Here is a 22,057-nt window from a genome sequence, read left to right on the forward strand (position 1 = left end):
GGCAGGGGGTCAGGCTAGATGATCTGTTCAGGTCCCTCCTGACCCTAGCTACTATGAAATTGCATAGATACACCCAGTGATTCCAAAAGCCTTTGTTAGCAAAATTATCAATAAGCACAACTGAAGCACCATGAGTTGAAATTTACCAGTTGCTACAATTACCAATTATATCAAGTTCATTAGTGCTGTTGGGGTTTACCTTGGGTACCGTGCATAAATGCAAGGCTATTTGTATCTGTTAGCACTTTCAAATATTGCTTTTATTTTCCTAGTGCCGTCTGCATGTCAAGAGCCCCACAGACTTTGAATGGCTGAAACAATGCAGATTTTACTTTAGTGAAGACTCAGATAAGATGGTCATAAAGATCACTGATGTGGGCTTTACATACCAGAATGAATTCTTAGGCTGTACTGACAGACTTGTCATAACACCACTCACAGACAGGTGAGATAATTTGATTTCCTTACACCCTTACTTTAAAGCTTAAAGGCCTGGGCTTTCTACTTCAAGGCTCATTGTTGCTCATTTGTTGCTGAAGTCTGTTTTGAGTCTCACTGTTTTCTTAGCTTTATGGGTTTGTATGGCATGTGATAAGTTAGAATTTTGTGCTTGGACCTTGATTAACATACAATGCTGAGAAAATTCTGCAATATGCCTTTTGTGACATACTTTTCCATAGAAAGTAGATCTATTAAATATAACACAAATAGTACAGTTGAGTGGGAAAGACCAAATTAAATGCTTCTTGTGCAATTTAATCTGAATCACAGTTGTTCTGCTTCCACAGGGATCTTTCTTTATAGCTATATTGATGGGTTTAATAGTGTGTCATCCTTTGAAATAAATTAGTTAAAAATATCTCTTATTTGGGCTTAAACATAATGGCTGTCACTTTGTCAAATTTAGATTTTGGAATTTGCCTTGGGTGACATCATACATAATTAGGAATTATGATGTGATGACACAGTGCTTTAAAATGGCCATGGAGAAGCACCAAAGATGACTGATGTGGGAATTGTCCTTCAGATTGATTGGCAGATGTGCCTCCCAATTGAAAGGGACATTGAATCATGTTAATTTAGTGCTTTCCCTGGGCACATTTCCAGGTCCAGTTTGGGAACAATTTAAAAGGATGCAATTCTCAGTGCGATTTATAAAGCAGGCATAGGGCACTGAATGCTGCACTGTAGATACTTAACAGTCTGTTGCCTTGTAGATGTTATATTACTTTGGCTCAAGCCTTGGGGATGAGCATGGGCGGAGCACCTGCTGGGCCAGCAGGAACAGGGAAGACCGAAACTACCAAAGACATGGGAAGGTGCCTTGGTAAATATGTTGTGGTCTTCAACTGTTCAGACCAGATGGATTTCCGAGGACTAGGGAGAATTTTCAAAGGTGAGAATTGCCCAGTTAGAGTTCTCTTATTCAATAATACCTTACAGAATAGGAGTATGCATGTGCTTTAGACTTTGGGCCTCAAACTTATTTCAGCGTTTCCTGTTTTTTAAAATAATGAAATACTTTTATAGAGACAGTTTTCAAGGACAAGAGAATGGCTATTCTTTATTAAGAAAAGGTTCCAGTTCAACCCAAATCTTTCTTTTGAACTTGTGTGAGTTAAGGAAAACTGAGAACTAATTATATTCCTAACACAAATGTCAATCTGTATTAGACAGGAACAAGATCAAAGCATTTATTAAAATAATGTACATTATGCACATTACCATGTGTAAGAGCTAAATAGTGGCTGTCTAACCTGTTGATAAATTCATGGATTCTGGCTCACTATGCCAGCTGATGAAGAATTTAAAATGCTTATGTTGCTTAAAATAGCTAACAAAAGTGAGAGACTCTTTAATGGTATTTAAATATTATTCTTAAATACTAAGAACAATTATTTGACATGAGTAGAGACAGAAGGGAGTGTAGACTGTGTTTTTCCTCACCTGAAAATGATGGCAGATGCAAAACCGAGGATGCACTTGAACCCTGAATATTCACCTTTTCTTCTTTTTTGAGAGTTACTGTGTATTAAAATGCATCTTAACAAATATTCATAGTATCATAGTATAATATTTACTTGGTTATTCTGGAAAAAACGTATTTCTAAGATCAGGCTGTCCTGGAACCTTTTTCTCATGTAAAGAAAATTTGGTGGTTCATTCCTTTTATCTGAGTTGTGTACTATTATTATGGCTGGAAACTGGTAGCTTTAACAGTTACCTTTCATTTATTGATGAGTCTCATGTTTATGGATCAAGATTCCTGAAACAGGAGAAGCCATCACTTTGAAACCATGCCTGACTGATGGATTTTGATGGGCATTATCTGTCCTGGGAGAGAATGAATTGGAGACCAAGGATATGACCTGGACAAATACTGGGCCTGTAGTCCAGAGAGAAATTCTGGTGCTGGGTATTAGCTGAGAGAGGCTTGGAACTATGACCAAACAAATTTCTCCCACTAGATTCTTTCTTAGTTCTTGGAAATGGGACTGCTTAGTAAGTAAACAGAATTAATTCAGTTTATCTGCTTTCACCATTAGTTTCTCTTCCCAGTCAATACAACTTCTAGAGTCCATGCATTTAACATTGCAGTGTTCAGAAGCATAGTGGTATTTTTCTCTTTAAGGTCTTGCTCAGTCTGGCTCATGGGGCTGCTTCGATGAATTCAATCGTATTGATTTACCAGTATTATCAGTAGCTGCACAGCAAATTGCGATCGTGTTGACTTGTAAGAAGGAACGTAAAAAGAGTTTTATTTTCACTGATGGAGATAATGTGGAAATGAATTCTGAATTTGGAATCTTTCTAACTATGGTGGGTAATCTGTGGGGTGTTTGGAATTTGTCATTGTATACTGGTGGCATTTATGGTACTCATTAAACCCCTGATGTCAGTGTCACCTAAGCTGTTAAAATTCTGTTCCTGTTTGAGAAGGAAAACTGATTATTTAGCCAGTATACAGGGTTGAGTCTCAGTGACTGCAGATCAAATGTGCCAAATTAACTAGTAACCAGTTTATTCTAGCAGTCAGCCTTGCAAATTCAGTTTGGGACCTGAAAATAATTTAGTAATGGACTTTCACATTTATAATCCATGTTCTGCCTACTAAATTGTGGCCATTGTCTGCAATATGGCAACTTTGAAGTTATTTTTACAGATTTAACTGATAAACCTGGCTAATTGTAGTGACTCAAGAAAAATAAAATCCAGCTTTCACCTGCTTAGCTTTATTTGCTTTCAGTACTAAAGGGAGTAAAAGTGCTAAAAATCTGTAATAAGTGATGGAATACAACTGCTAAGGCACTCATAGAGTCTGGAGTTTTTTTGTTGTCTGCCTTAGCCAAAACGAAATTGATCATGTATAGAAAGTCTTGTATTAAGCTCACAACACAGTTGTAATTAAATATTAAAACACATCTTGCTTAACTAAGTCCAGATAGTTTATCTTTCTTCTTACATACCACAAAGCCAACTTTAAACCTTTCTCTTCTCCTCAGAACCCAGGATATGCTGGACGACAAGAGCTGCCTGAAAACCTGAAGATAAATTTCCGTTCAGTAGCAATGATGGTTCCTGATCGTCAGATTATAATACGGGTCAAGATGGCTAGCTGTGGTTTTATTAATAACATTGTACTGGCAAGGAAATTCTTCACTCTGTACAAACTGTGTGAGGAGCAATTATCTAAGCAGGTGAAGCTGTCAGAAAGCTGTCTCTTTTTAATAACTTTAATCTGGCACTTAATATCAGAGAGCTATGGAGCAGAGAAATGGGTCTATCAGCGTGATTAACACATACTAAACCAGAAGGTCACTGAATGGAGTTTATTATCCTTTGGGTTTAAAGTATTATGGGTTTCTTTGTTTTTGTGAAGTAAGGTGGCTATCATTTGACAAAAGATTACTTAGAATTTGAATGGGTATTTGGTGGGTTAATACCAGTTAATCACATCTTTAGTAACCCAACCACACATCCATTTAGTTGATGGCATGATAAAACAAGGAATAAGCCACAAGTTGTTACATAAAAATCTATATAATAATTTTGTGGCAGGTTCCCATTCCCCCATAAATTAAATATGGGGCCATCACTGGAGCCAAGGGCTACCTGTACATGTGCTTGGAGGTAGGGGGGCATTTTTAATTAGAGTGGTTCCTGGACAGCCACTCTAATTAAAGCAGCTCACTATCAGATGTATTAAGTCCCTGGCATTTCACAGTGGCCACAGAGGCACTTTAGCTAAAGGTCATTAAATGAGGTTTAGTGAAAAGATCCCCATGGCCATTTTGAAATTCAGGGGGGCTTAATACATGTGACAGTGAGGTGATGTTGGAGCATTCTAATAAGAATGTGGAGCAGATTTAATAAGGATGTTTATAGGCAGTCAAGGGCTCCATGTGCTCCTGAAGCTGGGTGTCCTGATTAGTTGACAGGTACTTCCAGCCTTAGAAGTATCACTTGCCAGTACAGAGGGAGCCCAGGATCATGACACTGGGCTCCTCCTGCACCAGCAATATGGTGCATTTGGGATCTGATCTGTGATCCCACAATCGCACCTCCTGTCATGCACCTCTGGCAAAGCAAGAGGCATGATGATTGAGATCATAGATCAGATCACATCATGCCTTTAATTGAACATCTGTCAGCAGCTGAAGTAGCACTTCAATGTTAATATACTGTTACTGTAAGGGGCAACAGAAAGGATTTTTTCAGTTTTTGCTGCCTTGGCTATATTGTATGTTTTGAGGAGTTTCTCCTGGATGACCCAATGTATTTCTGAGAACCAGCCCTCAATAGTGCCTGAAAATAATTGTCTTCTCCTATCAAACAGACTACACAATAAATCAAAGGATCTATGGAGATAATTTTCAGGGCATTCCTATCTCTGCCATTAGAAGAGCATGAAGTAACATTACTCTTCCTTATGGGATTTGTCTTGCTGTCTGTGGAATTATCAGTTTGCATTTAAACAAATAAAAGTCCTCCCCCCATTCCAAGGCCTGAATACATGGTCCTTGATTAAAACAGTCTAGGAAATAAGTGGAAGATGTACACAATCCCATTTAGAATCATTCTTCTATGAAAATGTTGGATTCTAGCTGTTGGCATTGACAGATGGCTCCATATAGGCAGAATAAAGTAAAATGCTTTCCTGGGTGTCAAATAAATAACTTAAACACTTTAAATATGGGGGAGGAGGAGGGGTGGGAGAAGGGAAACCTTATTTCACTTGTTCATTGTTGTTTACATATTGCATATCTCTTAGCTAGAAAGCAAAAGAAGTACTTTGTCAAAGTGTGCCCTGGTAAGAATTAGCTAGCTTGCTAACCTCTGCACAAGAGGCTAATGCTTTTTTTTTTTTTTTTTGCTTCACCTCACACAATAAGATAATGGAAGAGAGTCCTACGTTGAAGTGCAGAACTGTTCTCTTAGCCTACAGGAGCAGTTTACAGCAAAATAAATACTGATAGATTAAAAAAAACAAACAAACAAAAAGTTGATGTTACAGGTACTGTGACCCTTTTCTGTTGCATGAAAGCAAACCTGAAGGCACAATAAAAATACGATATTTTCATGCCAAATGCCCCCAAATGACACATGCTCCTTATTTTTGGAAGGTAGAATGTAGAAAAAAAGATTTTTCCGACTGGCCGACTGTGTGCATGGTCGACTGTGACACAGAGCAAGTCCTCTGGAAATGTGGTATCCCAGGAGACAGCCTAGGTGACACAGCAGGAACTTCCTGGTGTGGCAGGATAGCAACAAGGCTTGATCCCAGACCCTTGCAAGGGCAGTAGCTAGATTATTTCCTGTAAATAAGTCTTTAAGTTCCTGTAAATATTAATGTGTTGTTTCTACTCCATCAGCCTCATCAAGATACAACTGCAGACTGCATGCAGCCATGCACTTGCCCTGAGCAAGCTCAGTGGCTGCTTCAGGCACAAACTACAGTGCCCAGTTAATTGCTACAGCTGCAGGCGGGTAAACACTGGATTTTGTCTCTTGTTTGCTGGAGCCACCAAGAAGTGGCAGCCATCCTGGCAGCATTAGAATGCAGTGTCTTCTGTACTTCTGTTCCTCCCTGCTTCTATTCCAGTAAAGTGAAATCAGCTTCTTCACTTAAGAGACCATCCTTATTTTGGAGGGCAGAGTTGGGGTCGAGGGGGGAAGGTGCCTGTTTGCTGAGGTGTACTTTCAACTCTAATGTCCAACTCTATGATCGTTATTCAAGTTTGCAGAGAGGTTATTTGCTTAAAAAATAATCTACCTTACATCTGCGAGTTACAATTCTTTTGCATGTAATTGTCCTCTGAGGGAGAGGACGACTCTTTTTGGAGATTAATATTACCACTGTTGAGTGATACCATTTTACGTTTAAATAAAACCCAGATTTTTGTGCTTTCTGGAAGTTGTCATTGTAATTTCCATTTCCATTTGAATAAATGGACAAACTGCAGCATGAATGAGATGAATGTTTTTGACAGTGTGACCTTAGAAAAGTTGAATCTATGTAGTGAATGCAGTAACATAGCAGTAACTGTGGAGGAGCTCCAGAATTATGTTGTTCTTGTTAAATGAATTGTTCTCCTCCATAGGGGAAATGAGTTGCTTAATGAATTTTGTTAACTTCTGATACTTCCTAGGTTCATTATGACTTTGGTTTGAGGAATATTTTGTCAGTACTGCGTACACTAGGAGCAGCAAAAAGAGCAAACCCCACTGATACAGAATCTACTATTGTCATGCGAATATTGAGAGACATGAACCTTTCTAAACTTGTAAGTTTCACATATTTAAACCATTTGTTTCATAATTTGTCTTTTGAGTCGAATGCTTGGAAATACTAGTAAACTGTAAGGTGGGAGAATGTGCGTAACAATGGCTTAATCAACAGATATATGTTAAATTTCTCAAGGTTAGTTTAGAAATACTCTTTCCTCTCCTGTTGGCATCATTTAGTTTTTACCTTCCTTACTGTTGATGGGTACCTTTTTACACTTCTATGGTTTCAGTTATTACTTCTAGGTAGTGATTCCAAAATTAGCTACCATATACCTGATTTCCATTTCTGTCCCCTGTTTAGTGTTTGGTTTGGGCTTTATCTGATGACATTTGAAATGTTGGCTGGATAAATAAAAGCTATGTGATAAACTTCTGTTAATGTCTTCCTAGACTTTAATTCCTTTTGTCACTTGCAACTTACGTGACATAATACTCTTTTCTTTTCCACTCCAGATTCTGAGAAAAGTCTGTCACTTTCTTATCCGTTGTATTGAGAAAATTTTGTCCCCTGTATCGTAGCAAAATGGAACCCCAGCTCTAGATCTCTCTTCACAGTTTGTCTTGGTCTGTCTTGCACTGGAGGAGTCTATGAATTTACAGGCTGATAATGCCTTTTCCTTGTGCCAGATACCCTCAGAGTCCAACTATCTCGACTTTAATGTGTTCAAGTTATTGGAGTCCATGATGCAGAGCAGGATTTGACCCTAGTGCACCATTAATGAAAGTAAAATGGTTGTGGCATTCATTTAATCTTTTTTTCTATTGGTTTTGTAGATTGATGAAGATGAACCATTATTTTTAAGCCTGATGGAGGATCTGTTCCCAGGCATTCAACTTGATAAAGCAGGTTATCCAGAACTAGAAGCTGCTATTAACAAACAGGTAATGATTCTTTTAGTGCATAGCCCTATGACTGATGAAAGAGAGAGTGATTATTTGTGTGGTATAAACATGGTTGGAATTCCTATAATAAACACTATTGAAAGTTTGCCCACTGCAAGAATGAGTTTCTTGAATGAGGGGAAAAAATGGTTGTAATGTGCTAGTGAGCCTTCAGTATTGTCACTTAAATTCTTAAACACTAATTTTCAGGGACAAATTAATGGTTGAAATTTGTAAATCTTGGTCAGTCTTAATTTATTTTTGGGCAAGTTTAGCCAAGTACTATGATTAGTGTAGAATTTTTTTTTTTCCCACAGTCAACGTGTTAACCCCTGCCAGGTAACTCAGACTCTAACTGGCGCATATGTGCTCCTCAAAGAGAAAAATAGGCTTTGAGTATCATTCATTCAAAAGAATTGCTGTATTGTATTACTTCCCAATGCTACAACTGTTCCTCCATTATGTAGTCCAAATTGTGAAAAATAACTCTGGAAAGAAGCTAAAATACAACAACACACTTCTGACACAATATAGTGTTTTTGTTTTGTTTTTTCCCCACCAATTTAAATCCTGAACTCTGCACATGTAAGTTTGACTTGACTAGATAGGTATATTTTGAATATAAAGATGATAAATTTGGTTACTTCATACTACCCAATAAAAGCACATTACAGTTCAGAAAAGAGTAGAGTAGAAGAAAATTAGAAGTAGGTATTCATGCAATTGCAATAATGAACTGTTAACCTAGTGTACAATGTACTTTGTCAATTGGAAAATGACCAGATATGTTCTGGCCGAAAAGTCTGAATTGAACAAAGGTCTTCTATAAATTTTGAGCACTATGCCCATTAGTCTCCATTGTAAGCTATCACGAGAGTCCTCATCCAATGCAGCCTCAAGATTGTGAATGGGAATATGAAGGGATAAGTGATGTACTCAATTTGTTGTATGAAAAGAAATAAAATAGTAGCCTTAAGGGAAGTGGCCCAGACCAGACTCTGGAGATAGTGTGACTTCTGAATTTGGTAACTTAGTGGGCTTAGGATATAAGCTATCTGGGTGTGCTGTCTATTGAAAATGCAAATTCAAAGCAATCTGGCACTTTGGCTCCAGTTTATTGGTGAGGAGTGGCTTTAATATTTTCCAGAAATTGGCATTCGGGAAACTAAATGTATTTATTAATCTGGTTCACAGCAGATAAATGTCAACTTACTTTCCAGAGGCAAGGATTTCCATGGGTGATTTATCTTTTATTGGACTAGTTGCACAGTAGGGAGAAACTTGGATAAGCTTTTCAAAGTCCCTGAAGAAGAATACATTACATTCAAAAGCATGTCTAAGTCCATCCCTATCATGCAGTTGTCCAATGAAAGATGCTATCCACAGAAATCCTTTCCTCTTGCATATTTCCTATACCATCATGGCTATAACACTTACAAAAGTTTAAAGTTCTCTTGTGTGGTGGACCAGTAGGTGGTGCTCCTGCACTGAGCCACCCACCTCACTGTGCCCAACAAAACCAAGCTTTTGATGCCTCCCCAAGGGCTCCAACTCCAGGAAGGGGGTCAGCCAGGAGTACACTCACAACTGCTGCCACCACCTGGTCTTTGTCCAGGCTCTATGGTCCCTGGGGAACACAGCCTTGTAGACCTTGAAGGGTGCTTAACCCACCATGAGATTTTGGGGTGCTTCCTTTAGCCTGAAGCATTCACAGTAGCCTCCCTTAGTCAGCTGAGCGAAGGGGGCTAAAAGGCATACCTAATCCCTCTCGAGCAGTTCCAGCAAGGCTTGATATAACAGACAGCTTTATTGCTTGGAGAGGGTAGGCATGGGGAGAGGGGGTACAAGTCAAAATAAAAATAAAATCCCAGAGCAAACAGAAACAGCTTGTTAGCCTTTTGATATGTTTCTAGAACACTTCATCTTACATCACTAGCTAAAATTCAGTTAAGTTGCTCACAAATATCATCCAGAGGCTGATTGAGGTTCCTCAGGAGGCAAGCACATCTTTTGCATGCGAGTGATTTCCAAGATGTCTCTCCTCTCCTTTCCTCTCCAAGATGGATGGACTCTTAAATTACCTTTCTGACCTCATCCCTTGGCCCTAACCATAAACCAGTATCCTCAGACCACAGCAGATGCCGGTTGGTTAGTTAAAAAAAAGTCAGCACCCTCAGTTGAGAGTTCTTAGGGTTACACAGCATGAGCAAGATCCCCGCCCCCCTCAGGAATTTCAGCCCTGTTACCTAGATGACCAGGTGCATCCAGCAGCCAGAGTTTGTAACTGGGGGTGGGGGGAGGGGGAGGGGGTTTGGGCTGCGACCATACATCGGTGAGACAGCCAGGCAGAGAGGTTGATTCCTCCACATCTTATTACTGTTTTTACTTGAGTCCAAGACCAGGTATTTTTGGCCATTCAACATGGGGGTGGAGGGTAGGGGAAAGCACCTTGTCTTGGATTTTAGTAAAAAGCTGGGAGGTGGGGGTTGGGAGGCAGGGAGTTGCTGCTGTTCTGACTTTGCTTCAAGCCTAGGTCAGGGACAGAGTCAGAGCTGCAGCAGCCACTGTTCCCACCTTACTGTCAGGCAGGGCTAGCTCCACTTCCTCTTGCATATGGAGCACATAGAAGCTCTGGCCTTGGTCTGGTCATGCAACAGTGGCAGTGGGGGCAGCAGCGAAGGTTGCCACCACTGGCTGTTGTATGGCCAGGCTGGGGCTGAAAGTGTAGTGGGGCAGGAGAAGAGAGATGTGGGGGAAAGAAGTGGGGAAACAGGGGCAAGGGGTCTTTTGACCCCTACATGACTACTCCCCCACCACCTACTCTACTACATGCCTCCCTGCCAGTGCTTTTTCTGCTGTAGCAGTGCAGGGAGGGGACAACTTAAAGACACTCCTCTAATAATTAGATTATACACATGGAAAAATATAACCATTTTATAAGTTTTCCATACATAGAATCTAATTCTTCTAAATTCAATCTAAGTTATTCTTAAATTGAAAGTCATTTTGGATTTGAGTAAATATGGTACTTAAAGTTCCTTGGTGCCACCAAATTTGCAGCAACACTAGCAATGATGCTGAAAGTCTTGGGTTGGGTCCCCACATGCAGGGGCATGTCATTATAGGCTGCATCCACACAAGTGTGGACACTTGTTTGCTTTGGGACAACTAGCTGTGGGACACCTCATGCTGCTGCTAGTTGTCCCTAGGGAATACCTGTGCCATATGCCCTCTGGTGCACAGCAGGTTACCCAGGTGTGGTAGGTGAGTCTGGGCCAGCACCAGACTGGCCTCAGCATCCTTGCCTGGGGTTCTGAGGGCCTCTTGAGGCTGCAGCAGTGGCAATCCTGCTGCTCAGAGCCTGGCCAGCATCCAGTGTGGCTTTAACTGGCCAGGTTCCAGGTTTTTTGAGCAGTGCATGCTGCCCTCATGTGTACTGCTCCACTTCTTTTTTCGCATGGGGTGTTTTTTTTTTTACTCCTGGATATCCCCCCCCGCTCCCTTGCAGGGCAGAGAACAGCTGAATGTGTGGTATGTCATGCTGCAGACGTTTCCGTGGTGCTGCATACCACATGGCTGCACTCGTCTGGTAGTGGCTGTAGAGGCAGAAATAACCGCAGCACAAATTTGTGCCACTGCTTTATGCCCCTGCATGTGTGCTTCAGTTTACAGCAAATTGTTTCAGGTTGGGGTAGGGCCCCAGCAATATTACCTGGTGTCCTGGTGAAGCAGGGGCACACATCTGGCCTCATGGAGTCTGGCCAGGAGCCAAAGCATTGCTCTAGATGGCCAGCCCTTTATTTATTCTGGTGAATGCTAGTGATGTGTATTCTGCACCACTTTTTCCCCCCAGAGATTTTTGCTACCAGGATTTGCTGTTAGCAAATTTTGGTACTTGTGTGGTTTGTGGCACCACAAAACTGCTTGTAGTGGCACGAACTGCACACCCCTGCATGTGGGGACCCACCCTTGATTGTAACAGGCAGAAGAGACAGTGGAGACCCAGAAGGCTATTTTGACTTTGTTCTTGCTAGTGGAGATAAAAGGGAGCGCAGGTTATGTTGAGCTGAGATTAGAAGTAGTGTTGATGAAATTGAGAAATGGGAGCAGGATTTTATTGCCGCCATGGTTTCATCTGGTCTTCTTAATCCTCACATACTTGTAGACTCTGTTTATTGTCCTTTATGACCTTTGTGAATTGCATCTCAAATTGTGGCTTGGTCTTACTCATTTTCTCCCTTAATGTCTCTGCAAAACTCTTATACTCTTCCCTAGTACTATGACCACATTTCCACTTTTTGTAGGATTCCTGTTTGAGCTTCAACTCATTGAGGAGATTGCTGTCTAGCCAGGCTGACTTACTGTTGCACTTCTCTATCTTCTATTGCATTGGGATAGCTTGCTCCTGGGTCATTTAAAAGGGCCTCCTTAAAATACAGCCAGTCCTTCTGGACTCCTTTCCTCCCCCCCGACCTGCCTTCTGTGGCAAGTTCCTGGTCCTTGTTAAAGTCTGCTTTTATGAAGTCCAGTGTCCTTATTTTGCTGCTCTCTTACCTTCCTCCCCTTAGGATTATGTATTCTATGAGCATGTCCAGACAAGTGGGGACATTTGACTTCCTAGGGACAAGTGGAAGAGGTGCACCTTAAGCTGCTGCTACTTGTTCCCAGGGCACGCCCATGCCACATGCGCTCTGGCATGTGGCAAGTCACCCTGGGTGGGGTAGAGGTGGCTGGGGCCAGCACTGGGCTGGCCCCAGAAGCCTTACCTGAGGTCCTGGGGGCCTCCTGGGATTGCAGCAGTGGTGATTTTCTGCTGCATGGAGCCAGGCCAGCAGCTGGAGTATGGTCCATCTGTACCAAAACATTAGCCACAACACACTCCAGAAATTTGCTGGACTGCTTGTACACTGCTGAGTTTCCCTCCCAGCAGATGTTCCAATAATTAATGTCCCTCATGAGAACTAAGTCCTGTGATTTGAAAGCTGCTGAGTTTTTTAAAGAAGGCCTCTTCCACATCCTTCTCCTGGTTCGGTGGCCTCTAGTAGATGCATACAATAACATTCCCCCTGCTGGTCTCCCTTCTGATTTTTACCCAGAGGCTTTCAACAAGCCTACTTTGTAGTGCATATCAGAACATGTGTACGTATAGGGCAACACCTTCTTTTCTTCCCCTACTTATCCCTCCTGAACAAGCTATACCCACCCATGACCGTACTCCTATAATGTGAACTATGCCACCATGTCTCAGTAATCCCAATTACATCATAATTCTGTGCTTCTACTAGGACCTCCCAATTCTTCCTGTGTAGTCCCTATATTTCTTGTAGTAGGATATATACACGTTTTGGGTATCTACTTGATGGCTCTGTCTTTTCCCTGAGAACATAGCTAAAGCTTCTGTTACTGTGTCCCCTTACTAATTTTTTTTTTTTATCCACACCCCCAGGCTTTTTATTTATCTCTGGTATTTGGTCTCTATCTCCAGGTGAGCCTGGTTTAATGTTGTCTTCATAAGATTATCAAGTCTGTACGTGAAGACACTCTTTGCTCTCTTTGCTAGCTTTATTTCTTAGGCACATGTAGGTATTTTGTTGTTTTAGTAGTTTTTCACCTATATAACTTCTCAACTGAAATGAAGAGTTAATGACCTATATAAGAAATAAGAATACTTCACAAACCCTTTTGAGTAGGTTTAAAGGGGGGATTTTAGAGAGGATTTTTTTTCTACCAAGAGGGAATGGTGTGAAAAGAGCCATTTTTATATCTTAAGGCAATTCTTTGAAAGTATACCCTAAGTTTAGATGAGACCTTTTCACATACTAAAACAATAATATCTTGGCCAGATTTAATTTGTTAGGAGGACATGAGTTGATTGATTAGCAAACTGATGGATGAGAGAAGCCATGATCTAAATCTATGATGGTGTCCTCAGGTTGAAGAAGCTGGCCTAATTTGTCATCCTCCTTGGAAACTGAAAGTTATCCAGCTGTTTGAAACGCAGAGAGTAAGGCATGGAATGATGACCCTGGGGCCCAGTGGGGCAGGTAAAACAACTTGCATCCACACACTAATGAAATCAATAACAGGTAGGTAACTATATATACATGAAAAGTAACAGAATAGTTAAGCTAGGAACTTGAAAATGTTGACCTTAACCAGGGAGGTGAAGTGATCTAAGTAATGTAAGAACACAAAGAGACCTTATGGTAGCTTGTAGACTTTTTTTTGTTTCCTGATGCAGGTCTATGGAATAATGATGACTCATGATTGGAAGATTCAGAAGAAGCATCCCATTAGTACAGTGGAACTGTTGAAGTAACCATATATAGTATATGCAGTAGCTTTTGGTTTGTGATCTGCAAAGCAGCAGATCACTGGTCATATTGTAATAATGTAGACTTCTAGATAATACTGTTATTGGAAGAAAAATCTACAATCATAGGGTTGGAAGGACCTCAAGGATTCACCTGCTCCATGCCTTGTTAACCATGTCTGGTTCTCTCAACATTGCATCATAGAACTTGCCTTTCAACCCTTTTATTAATTTTGTTGCCTGTTCTCTAACCTCTCCATATCTTTCTTGAAATAGAGGCCAGAACTATACACAGTAACAGATGAGGCGTAACCAGTGCCAAGCAGAGTGGAACTATCACTTCCCACCTGTTATACCTCGTACTCAGGTTGATGCAGCCCAAATTGCATTTGCCGCCTCTTTTTTTTTGTAGCTGCATTACATGGCTGACTTGCATTGAGTCTGTAATTCATCAGAACCCCAAGATTCTACCCTCTGCACTGCTGTTCCTGTGGCTCCTCCAACTGTGCCTGCCTCTGCCCCAGTGGGGGGAGCCATGGGAGAAGCCTCCATGGCTGCCCCGCCCCAGTCCAGCATGCCGGCCATTTAAAAAAAAAAAAGCCCCACACTCAGTGGCTGCAGCAGTGATGATCGGGGCCTCTGAGGGCTTGTGGCGGGGCCCCCCTGCATAGTGTGGGGCAGTGGGGATTGCCCCCTCTGCTTGGCACCCATGCGGCAGCTGTCACATCGCACGGGTGCAGCGCAACTCGGCAGGGTGCCACTCACCATCTAGGAGCTGGGGCGGCTCCGGCAGTGAGCCGGAGCTCAGCACCGCTGAGCCCCAGTGTCCCCAGCTCCCAGACAGCACATGGTACCCTACTGAGCTGTGCTGCGCCTGCATCATGCTGGATGAATTGAAATGGAACAGAGATCCAAAACACCAAAACGAATTGCTGTCCTCCAAAATGACCGAAACCAAACATTTTGCACAGCCCTAACGTATAGAGCGTTTGTGCTTTTGAATATTCTTCCATAGTAGAGCAGCGTGTTCACAATCCTTCCTCAAAAAATTACTTTGGAGTACAGGTAAGTAACTGAGGTCTAGAGTTTCTGGGGCTGAGGGTTGTGCAGCAGCCCTGACCATGCAAGCTGGCCCAATCTGGCAAGCCACTGCTCAGGCTGCGCTGTGAGTCTAAGATCTCATGCTGGCTCTGGAACCAAGTGCTGGGTCTGACTCAGCATGTGTTCCCAGATCCAAGACATAGGCCTGGACTCAGTATGCCAGGTCTGACCCACCACATGGTTCTGGAGCCAGTGTGTGGGGTTGGACCCAGGGCTGTGTTGTACCTGGCACTCCAGTTGTGGACCAACCCTATGCACCAGCCTGGTCTGGTATGCAGGCTTCTCATGGGTCAAGAAAGGGATGGGGAGAGAGTGGTATTAATTGCCATGGTTCCTGGTCAGTCTCAATACCAGGGAGCCACAGTGGATGGAGAAACTTCCCTGGTCCTGGAGCTGTTCAGCTCCCTCCAGGAGCTTCCCCAAGCAGACTTTTTATACAGCTGCGCAGTAAGTCTTTATAGCATTAATAGCATGTGTTAGACGTGCCCAATGTGTCCTTTCCAAGGTGTGTGAAAACATGTCTCCTAAAAAGCAATTTGTCAATAGAAAATAATGCAGTGTTTTGCATGCTGTTCTAACTCTGTTCAAAAATGTATGTCCAAAGCAAAAAGGCTTTAAAACTATGCATTTGAAGAACCTCTATAGGAGATTAAGCCTTAAAAAGGCTATCCTTTTACACCCCGAAGAAGATAAAGAAACACAGTGTTATACTCTTTTCATTTTTGAAAGCTCTGATAATCACATTTTTGGTGTAGCTAAGACATTTTATACATTGAAGTTAATCTTATAAGTTTGACAGTAGTGAATCACTGGCTATGTATTAGTTTGGTAATTAAGAGTAATTCATGGTGGTGATGAAATGTCAAAGTTAACTCTTATTTAACACTTATAGATTGTGGACAGCCACATCGTGAAATGAGAATGAATCCTAAAGCTATCACAGCACCTCAGATGTTCGGTCGCCTTGATGTAGCAACCAATGACTGGACCGATGGAATTTTCTCTACTTTATGGAGAAAAACTTTGAGAGCTAAGAAAGGTGAAGCGGAAAAAAGCTAACTATTTTAAGCAGTGTTCTGATACTAGTATAAAATTATAGCTGAAATTTGGTAGGTTTTTGTTTTATAGATTAACTGGTGTATAATTCTCTTGCCATTATACAGTATTCCTCTGACCTGAGTGTTTCCATGATTTTCCTAGGTTGGTGGTTTAGTCTTTAAGCCAAGTCATGCTGTAATTCCAAACCCAGATTTCAGAACTCATAGGGTAGCTGCCCTGGGAGGCTTTCATTGTTATGTAGTCCTTCTACAAAACTGCTATTCTTTTGCCTTCTGTCCTGCCTTTGCCACAGAGAGAGAACTACAGACCATTTCTGTCCTCACAGTACTTCCCCTCCCTGTACTCATCTCTTCTTTTAACTACTTTCTGAGTCCAGTTCCGTAGTAACTAGGGTCAGGAGGAACCTGAAAAGATCAACTAGCCTGACCCCCTGCCACAGGCACCCCCCCCCCTGCCACAGGCAGGAATGAATGCTGGGTTCACAAGACCCCAGACAGGTGATCGTCCAACCTCCTCTTGAATATGCCCAAGGTAGGGGTGAGGACCACTTCCTTGGGAAGCTGGTTCCAGATTTTAGCCACCCTAACTGTAAAGTATTGCCTTCTGATCTCCAACCTAAACCTATTTTCCATCAGCTTATGACCATTGTTCCTTGTCACCCCAGGTGGTGCTGAGGAGAAAAGAGCTCTGCCTATTAGCTGTTGATCCCCCTTGATGAGCTTGTAGGCAGCCACCAGGTCCCCCCTCAGCCTCCTCTTGCTGAGGCTGAACAGGTTCAGGTCCCTCAGTCTCTCCTCGTAGGGCCTGTCCTGCTGCCCTCTCACCAAGCGGGTGGTCCTCCTCTGAACCCTCTCCAGGCTGGCCACATCCCTCTTGAAGTGCGGCGCCCAGTACTGGACACAGTCCTCCAACTGCGGCCTGACCTAAGTAATGTCCTTGCTTTGGCGTCATTACGAGCCATGCAGATAACTAATTCCAAAGATGCATCTGCTAAACCCCCAATCTAGGTAGGACCAAATAAGCAAGCTCAGCCTCTGGTTCTGAACGCTCGCTCTATCCATTCAGTTGTGCCTTAGTGCAAAACATATTTGGGATGTGCGTTTTACAGGTACCCGAAAACTTAGTTACTAGGTCACTACCACTCCTGGAGTGATTGGATGAACTGAGGATCTTGCAAGATGAAATTTGAACTGGGCTGCTAGGTGTGCCTAGTGCCTTCTCCAAACATTTTTGCTTGCGGCGGCTTAGTTTATCACCATCAAAGCCTGAGCATTGCTCATTGCCATCTTAAGGCAACTGGCTCTTCTGACTTTGTCCCCCTCTGATCCACACAGCTGCACACTGTCATTATGTGGACATCACACTGCAGGGAAGCAATTCACTCTAACTCATTGTCCTCCCCCCTATTACGAGAAGCTCAGATATAAATGTAACTCTCCCAGAGCTTGGACTTCCACATTTGTCCCACCCTTTATGAGCTAGTGATTCTTCATGCCACAATCCAGAGACTGCTTCACTCCTTGAGAAAACAGGGACTTTCCTGCAAAAGTGTTGCAATGTCTACCCAAATTGTTCACAAAGGCTATGAAGTGTTTCAGAGGAACACTAAATGTATAGCTTTGAACTCCCTCACAATCCTGAAATCCGGCTATTCAGAATATTATTTTCTCTCCAATTAGGGATGTGAATTGTTAAACATTTAAACGTTCACATATTGATGACCGCTAACACTTTCTCCTGCTTTAGAGCAGGGTGGAGAGCAGTCTGGTGAAGAAAGGGGGAAAGGGAAGCATGGTGCCCTAGAAGCAGACAGGGAAGGCAGGAGGAACGAGGAGGAGGAGAGGGTGGACCTAATACGGCCAGGAAGCAGTGGGGGAGCCTCAAGGGGCCCAACCCTTCTTGTGGCAGAACAGCCCCATCCCCTTCCCCACCATCTGCCCAAGGTGCACATACACCCACCGCCAGCAATGAGCCAGGCCAGGGCTCCGTGAACCCAGGTGCAGCTGCTTGTAGCAAGTTCCATCTCTACCTTGGCCTTCCTAATAGCCCTCCTACATTCCCGGGCCGAGGAGGAGTACTCCTCCTTTGTGATAGTTCCTCCCTTCCATTGGTTATACACCTCCCTTTTAGTCCTCAGGCATTGCTGAATGTCCTTGCTGAGCCAAGGGGGTTTCTGAGCACTCTTACCCCCCTTGCTTCTCTCAGGGACTGTTATCCTTTGGGCCTGGAGGATCACCCCCTTAAGGTACGGCCATCCCTTGTGGGCTCCCATCTCCTCTACCTTCTGGGCCCTTAGTACCTCCCCCACTAGTCTCCTAAGCTCATTGAAGTTGGCCCTTCTGAAGTCAAGGGCTTTAGCCTTGGTGTGAGCCCTGGACGCCCTGCGTTGGATAATGAATTCCAGCAGGTGATGATTGCTATTGCTCAGGTGGTCAAGGACCTGCAGTCCCCTCACCGGGTCATCCCCCGTGGCCAGGACCAGGTCCAGCAAGGTGTTACCTCTAGTAGGGCTGTGCACTTCCTGGATAACGTGAAGGTCCTGTAATACAGCCAGGAACCTATACAAGCGGTCAGACCTGGCTGTAGGCTCTTCCCAGCAAATGTCTGGGTAGTTTAGGTCACCCATGACAATAACATCCCTTGACCTAACCGCCTCCATAAGCTGACTGGAGAAGTCCTGGTCTAGCTCTTCCCCCCTGGTTGGGTGGTCTGTAGTAGACACCCACCGTAAGGCCCCTTTTGCCACGTCCCCCTTGTAGTTTTACCCATAGTGTCTCTGCCCGACCCTCCTCTAACCCACAGCTAATCCTTGATGATGTGAGGTGCTCTTTGACATAGAGCTCAACCTGCCCCCCCCCGCCTTTTCCTCTCTGTCCTGTCTCTTCGATATAGGGTGTATCCCTGAATGCCCACCACCCAGTCATAGGTAGGGTCCCACCAGGTTTCTGTGAGCCCTACTAAGTCTGGGTTCTTACTTGCAATCAGGAGGCATAGTTCTTCCTGCTTACACCCCATTGCATAGTTCCTCCTGCTTATACCCCATTTCCTCAAAGTATAACAGTGTCTGGCTAACAGCCTCCATTAATTCTTCTTATCTGAGTCCAATTACTGTACAGGCCCATCTGGTTCCTCAGCTGATGTTATGTTGAAGGCTTGTCTCTCCCCCTTTTAGGACTAGCCAGCCTATGATATGATATAGAGACTTGAGTTTGCTAATAGCTTCTCTGTGAGGCACTTGGTTGTGCTGGTGGTGAACAAGATCTTGTAGAAAATTAAGTTCAAATAAAGCAGGAGGAATGTCTGGAATAAACTTCACTGGGAGTTCAATTAGGCCTCTGAACATTAGTATTGAGGATACATTTGGCTGGGCTGGAATTTTTGTTTTGCAGCTCTGTAGTAAAACTAGGGATACTACATTAATAATTGAGTGCTTGTTTCATTTGGAGTTAAGTTAATGGGATTGTGGTGGTTCTAGGTAGTTCCCACTGCATGAGAATGCCCCTCTTCCAATGAATCAGCAAATTGGTAGGATAAGGTTATTGTTTTTCTGCAATGAAAACTTGTTCCATGAGGGTGCCCCACACAAGAGAATGCCTCTGCTTCTGCCAGTCAGCTGATTGGGTAGGGGAGATTTGCAGGGTAGGGTACCTACAGAGCAACCTGACAGCTTGCTCTTAGATGGGTCATTTAGAGAGCTAGTGCTCTCCCTTCTTCCCTTGCTCTTGAAGGGAGATCAAAGGACTATGGGATATTGGGTGTCCTCCACAACTGAGAGAAGTATACAATTGTTCATGTAAGATCAAGAGGGAGATATTCCTGGTAACTATCAGACCAGTTTTCTTCCACAAGAAATCTCTTGAATTGCCATATGCTTTTTTTTTTTGTGCTGGCAAAAAGATCCCAGTTCTATATCACATATCATTACATTCTTTCTCTACATCTACCCAAAATATAGTAACTAGATGAGTTCCAACAATGCATATTTTTTCAGAATTGGCACACAATACCCTGCAAAATGCAATGCAATGAGATGAAAATAGGCTTTGATTAATACATTCTTGTTCTTTGGTTTATAGGTGAGCACATCTGGATAATTCTTGATGGCCCTGTTGATGCAATTTGGATTGAAAATCTGAATTCTGTACTGGATGATAACAAAACCCTCACGCTGGCTAATGGAGACCGTATTCCAATGGCACCCAACTGTAAAATAGTCTTTGAACCTCATAATATTGACAATGCTTCTCCAGCCACAGTGTCAAGGAATGGCATGGTTTTTATGAGTTCATCCATTCTAAACTGGAGCCCTATTCTAGAGGTACAGTGAACAAGTACTTACTAAGTTATTTATTACAAGGATAGAAATCTATCGCATAGGTTTAGTTTTATGTAGAAGAATGGTAACTTTCAACTGACTAGTCTTCATGATATCCATTTGGGAATAGAGTTAATCAGTTCATTGATTTAGCTGGAATACACTATCCTATCCAATTGTTATTGTGTTTGGACAAATTGAAATTGCTGTTATGATAAACTATATCCCATGTGGTATTATGCAATATTGAAAAATCTAAGTTGTAAGCAGTTTGTGCAGAACAAAAAAAAATCTTTTTAAAAATCATTTGCCAAAGGTTTAAAAATAGGAATAAAAAATAGGACTCCTAAACATTTTTGTCAATCAAATGGGCTGACTTATCAGATACATAAAAGAGTTAGGAGCTTCTTGGATCTAGGAGGAAACAGTGTCATGTAGCATCAGAAGATTTTGGTTATGGCATCACTTATGCTAAAATCCAGGAACTTGCATATAATTAGTTAGATGAATTCAGAGGATAGTCTATAATTCAACTTTCAAATCAAGGTAAAGAGAATTCTATTATTACCTATTAAAGGATTATTAGAGCAATCGGGAGACGGGGGCAGTCAGCCTTCCGAATCAGAAAAGTTCAAGCAAAGTTAAGTAAAATTCAAAATATCGTGCTTTTTGCAGCATCACAGAACTGTCATGCATTCAATTAAAAATAAGGTCCTCAGGCTTAAGTGTCCATGCAGAGCATAGGCAGACAAGGTACAAGGTTCTTTGTGTGAATCTCATATCTCTTATTGGACCAAAAGATATCAGATTCACCCAAAGAACCTTGTCTTCCTGTGTCCTTAGACCAACATGGCTACAACCTACACCCCTGTAACATGCAGACCATGCCTCTTATGAAGACTTCACAGGAGAGCTTCAGGGAACTATTTAAAATGTAAGCAATTATGTATATCACGTGTGTGTGTATATATAACCTATTTTTCCTGTTACCTAATGTAACTGTTGACTACTTTGTAGATATTACATTAGGAGGTAACACTTGTCTTGGACAAACATTTATTTAAGTATTCAAGCAGCTGAGTGCTGGTGCTTCAATCCTTACATATTGAGCTACCAGAGCAGAAAAAACCCATTACTTTAACTTTGAACTAGTTAAGAGTTTTAAAGTTAAGACATCATCAAAATCAACTAAACTGATGCAAAAGTAGATGTGGTCCAACCCATATAGCTCCAGCAAGTCTTAGCATCTTCAAGAATGTGTATTAAGAAATATAATGCAAACTGGAAGTCAAGTCACATAAAGAAAATAACTTCCACTACATATGGAAAACTAGTCAAGAAAAATATACACTATTTGCTTGAATAGCATTTCACAGTAGCCTTATTGATAACTTAATTCTTTAAACTGTGAGCATCCAGGAGTGAATGCTCTCTTCAAGCATGTTAAGGAAAATAACTACTTTATATTGGTAATTAAATAGAAATGATGAACATAGAATTTATTAGACTGGGGATGAGTTGGGATTCATAAAAAGGTGCCTGAAGAAAAAATCAGACTTGAGCAGTAATTCTGTCATCAACTGCTGTTATAGGGAAAG

General features: G+C 42.2%; 1 protein-coding gene across 1 annotated transcript in view; it reads left to right on the forward strand.

The window, feature by feature from the left end:
- DNAH5 (dynein axonemal heavy chain 5) overlaps positions 1-22,057 on the forward strand; it is a 291,360-nt gene that overhangs the window by 146,337 nt on the left and 122,966 nt on the right. The window contains exons 35-43 of the mRNA XM_025209635.1: positions 273-445; positions 1,218-1,396; positions 2,633-2,820; positions 3,504-3,698; positions 6,651-6,785; positions 7,564-7,671; positions 13,604-13,757; positions 15,978-16,124; positions 20,221-20,462. Coding sequence (XP_025065420.1) covers positions 273-445; positions 1,218-1,396; positions 2,633-2,820; positions 3,504-3,698; positions 6,651-6,785; positions 7,564-7,671; positions 13,604-13,757; positions 15,978-16,124; positions 20,221-20,462 — 1,521 coding nt within the window. The remainder of the gene's footprint in view (positions 1-272; positions 446-1,217; positions 1,397-2,632; positions 2,821-3,503; positions 3,699-6,650; positions 6,786-7,563; positions 7,672-13,603; positions 13,758-15,977; positions 16,125-20,220; positions 20,463-22,057) is intronic.

The sequence above is a fragment of the Alligator sinensis genome, unplaced genomic scaffold (genome assembly GCF_000455745.1).
Source record: "Alligator sinensis unplaced genomic scaffold, ASM45574v1 scaffold420_1, whole genome shotgun sequence".
NCBI lineage: Eukaryota > Metazoa > Chordata > Crocodylia > Alligatoridae > Alligator > Alligator sinensis.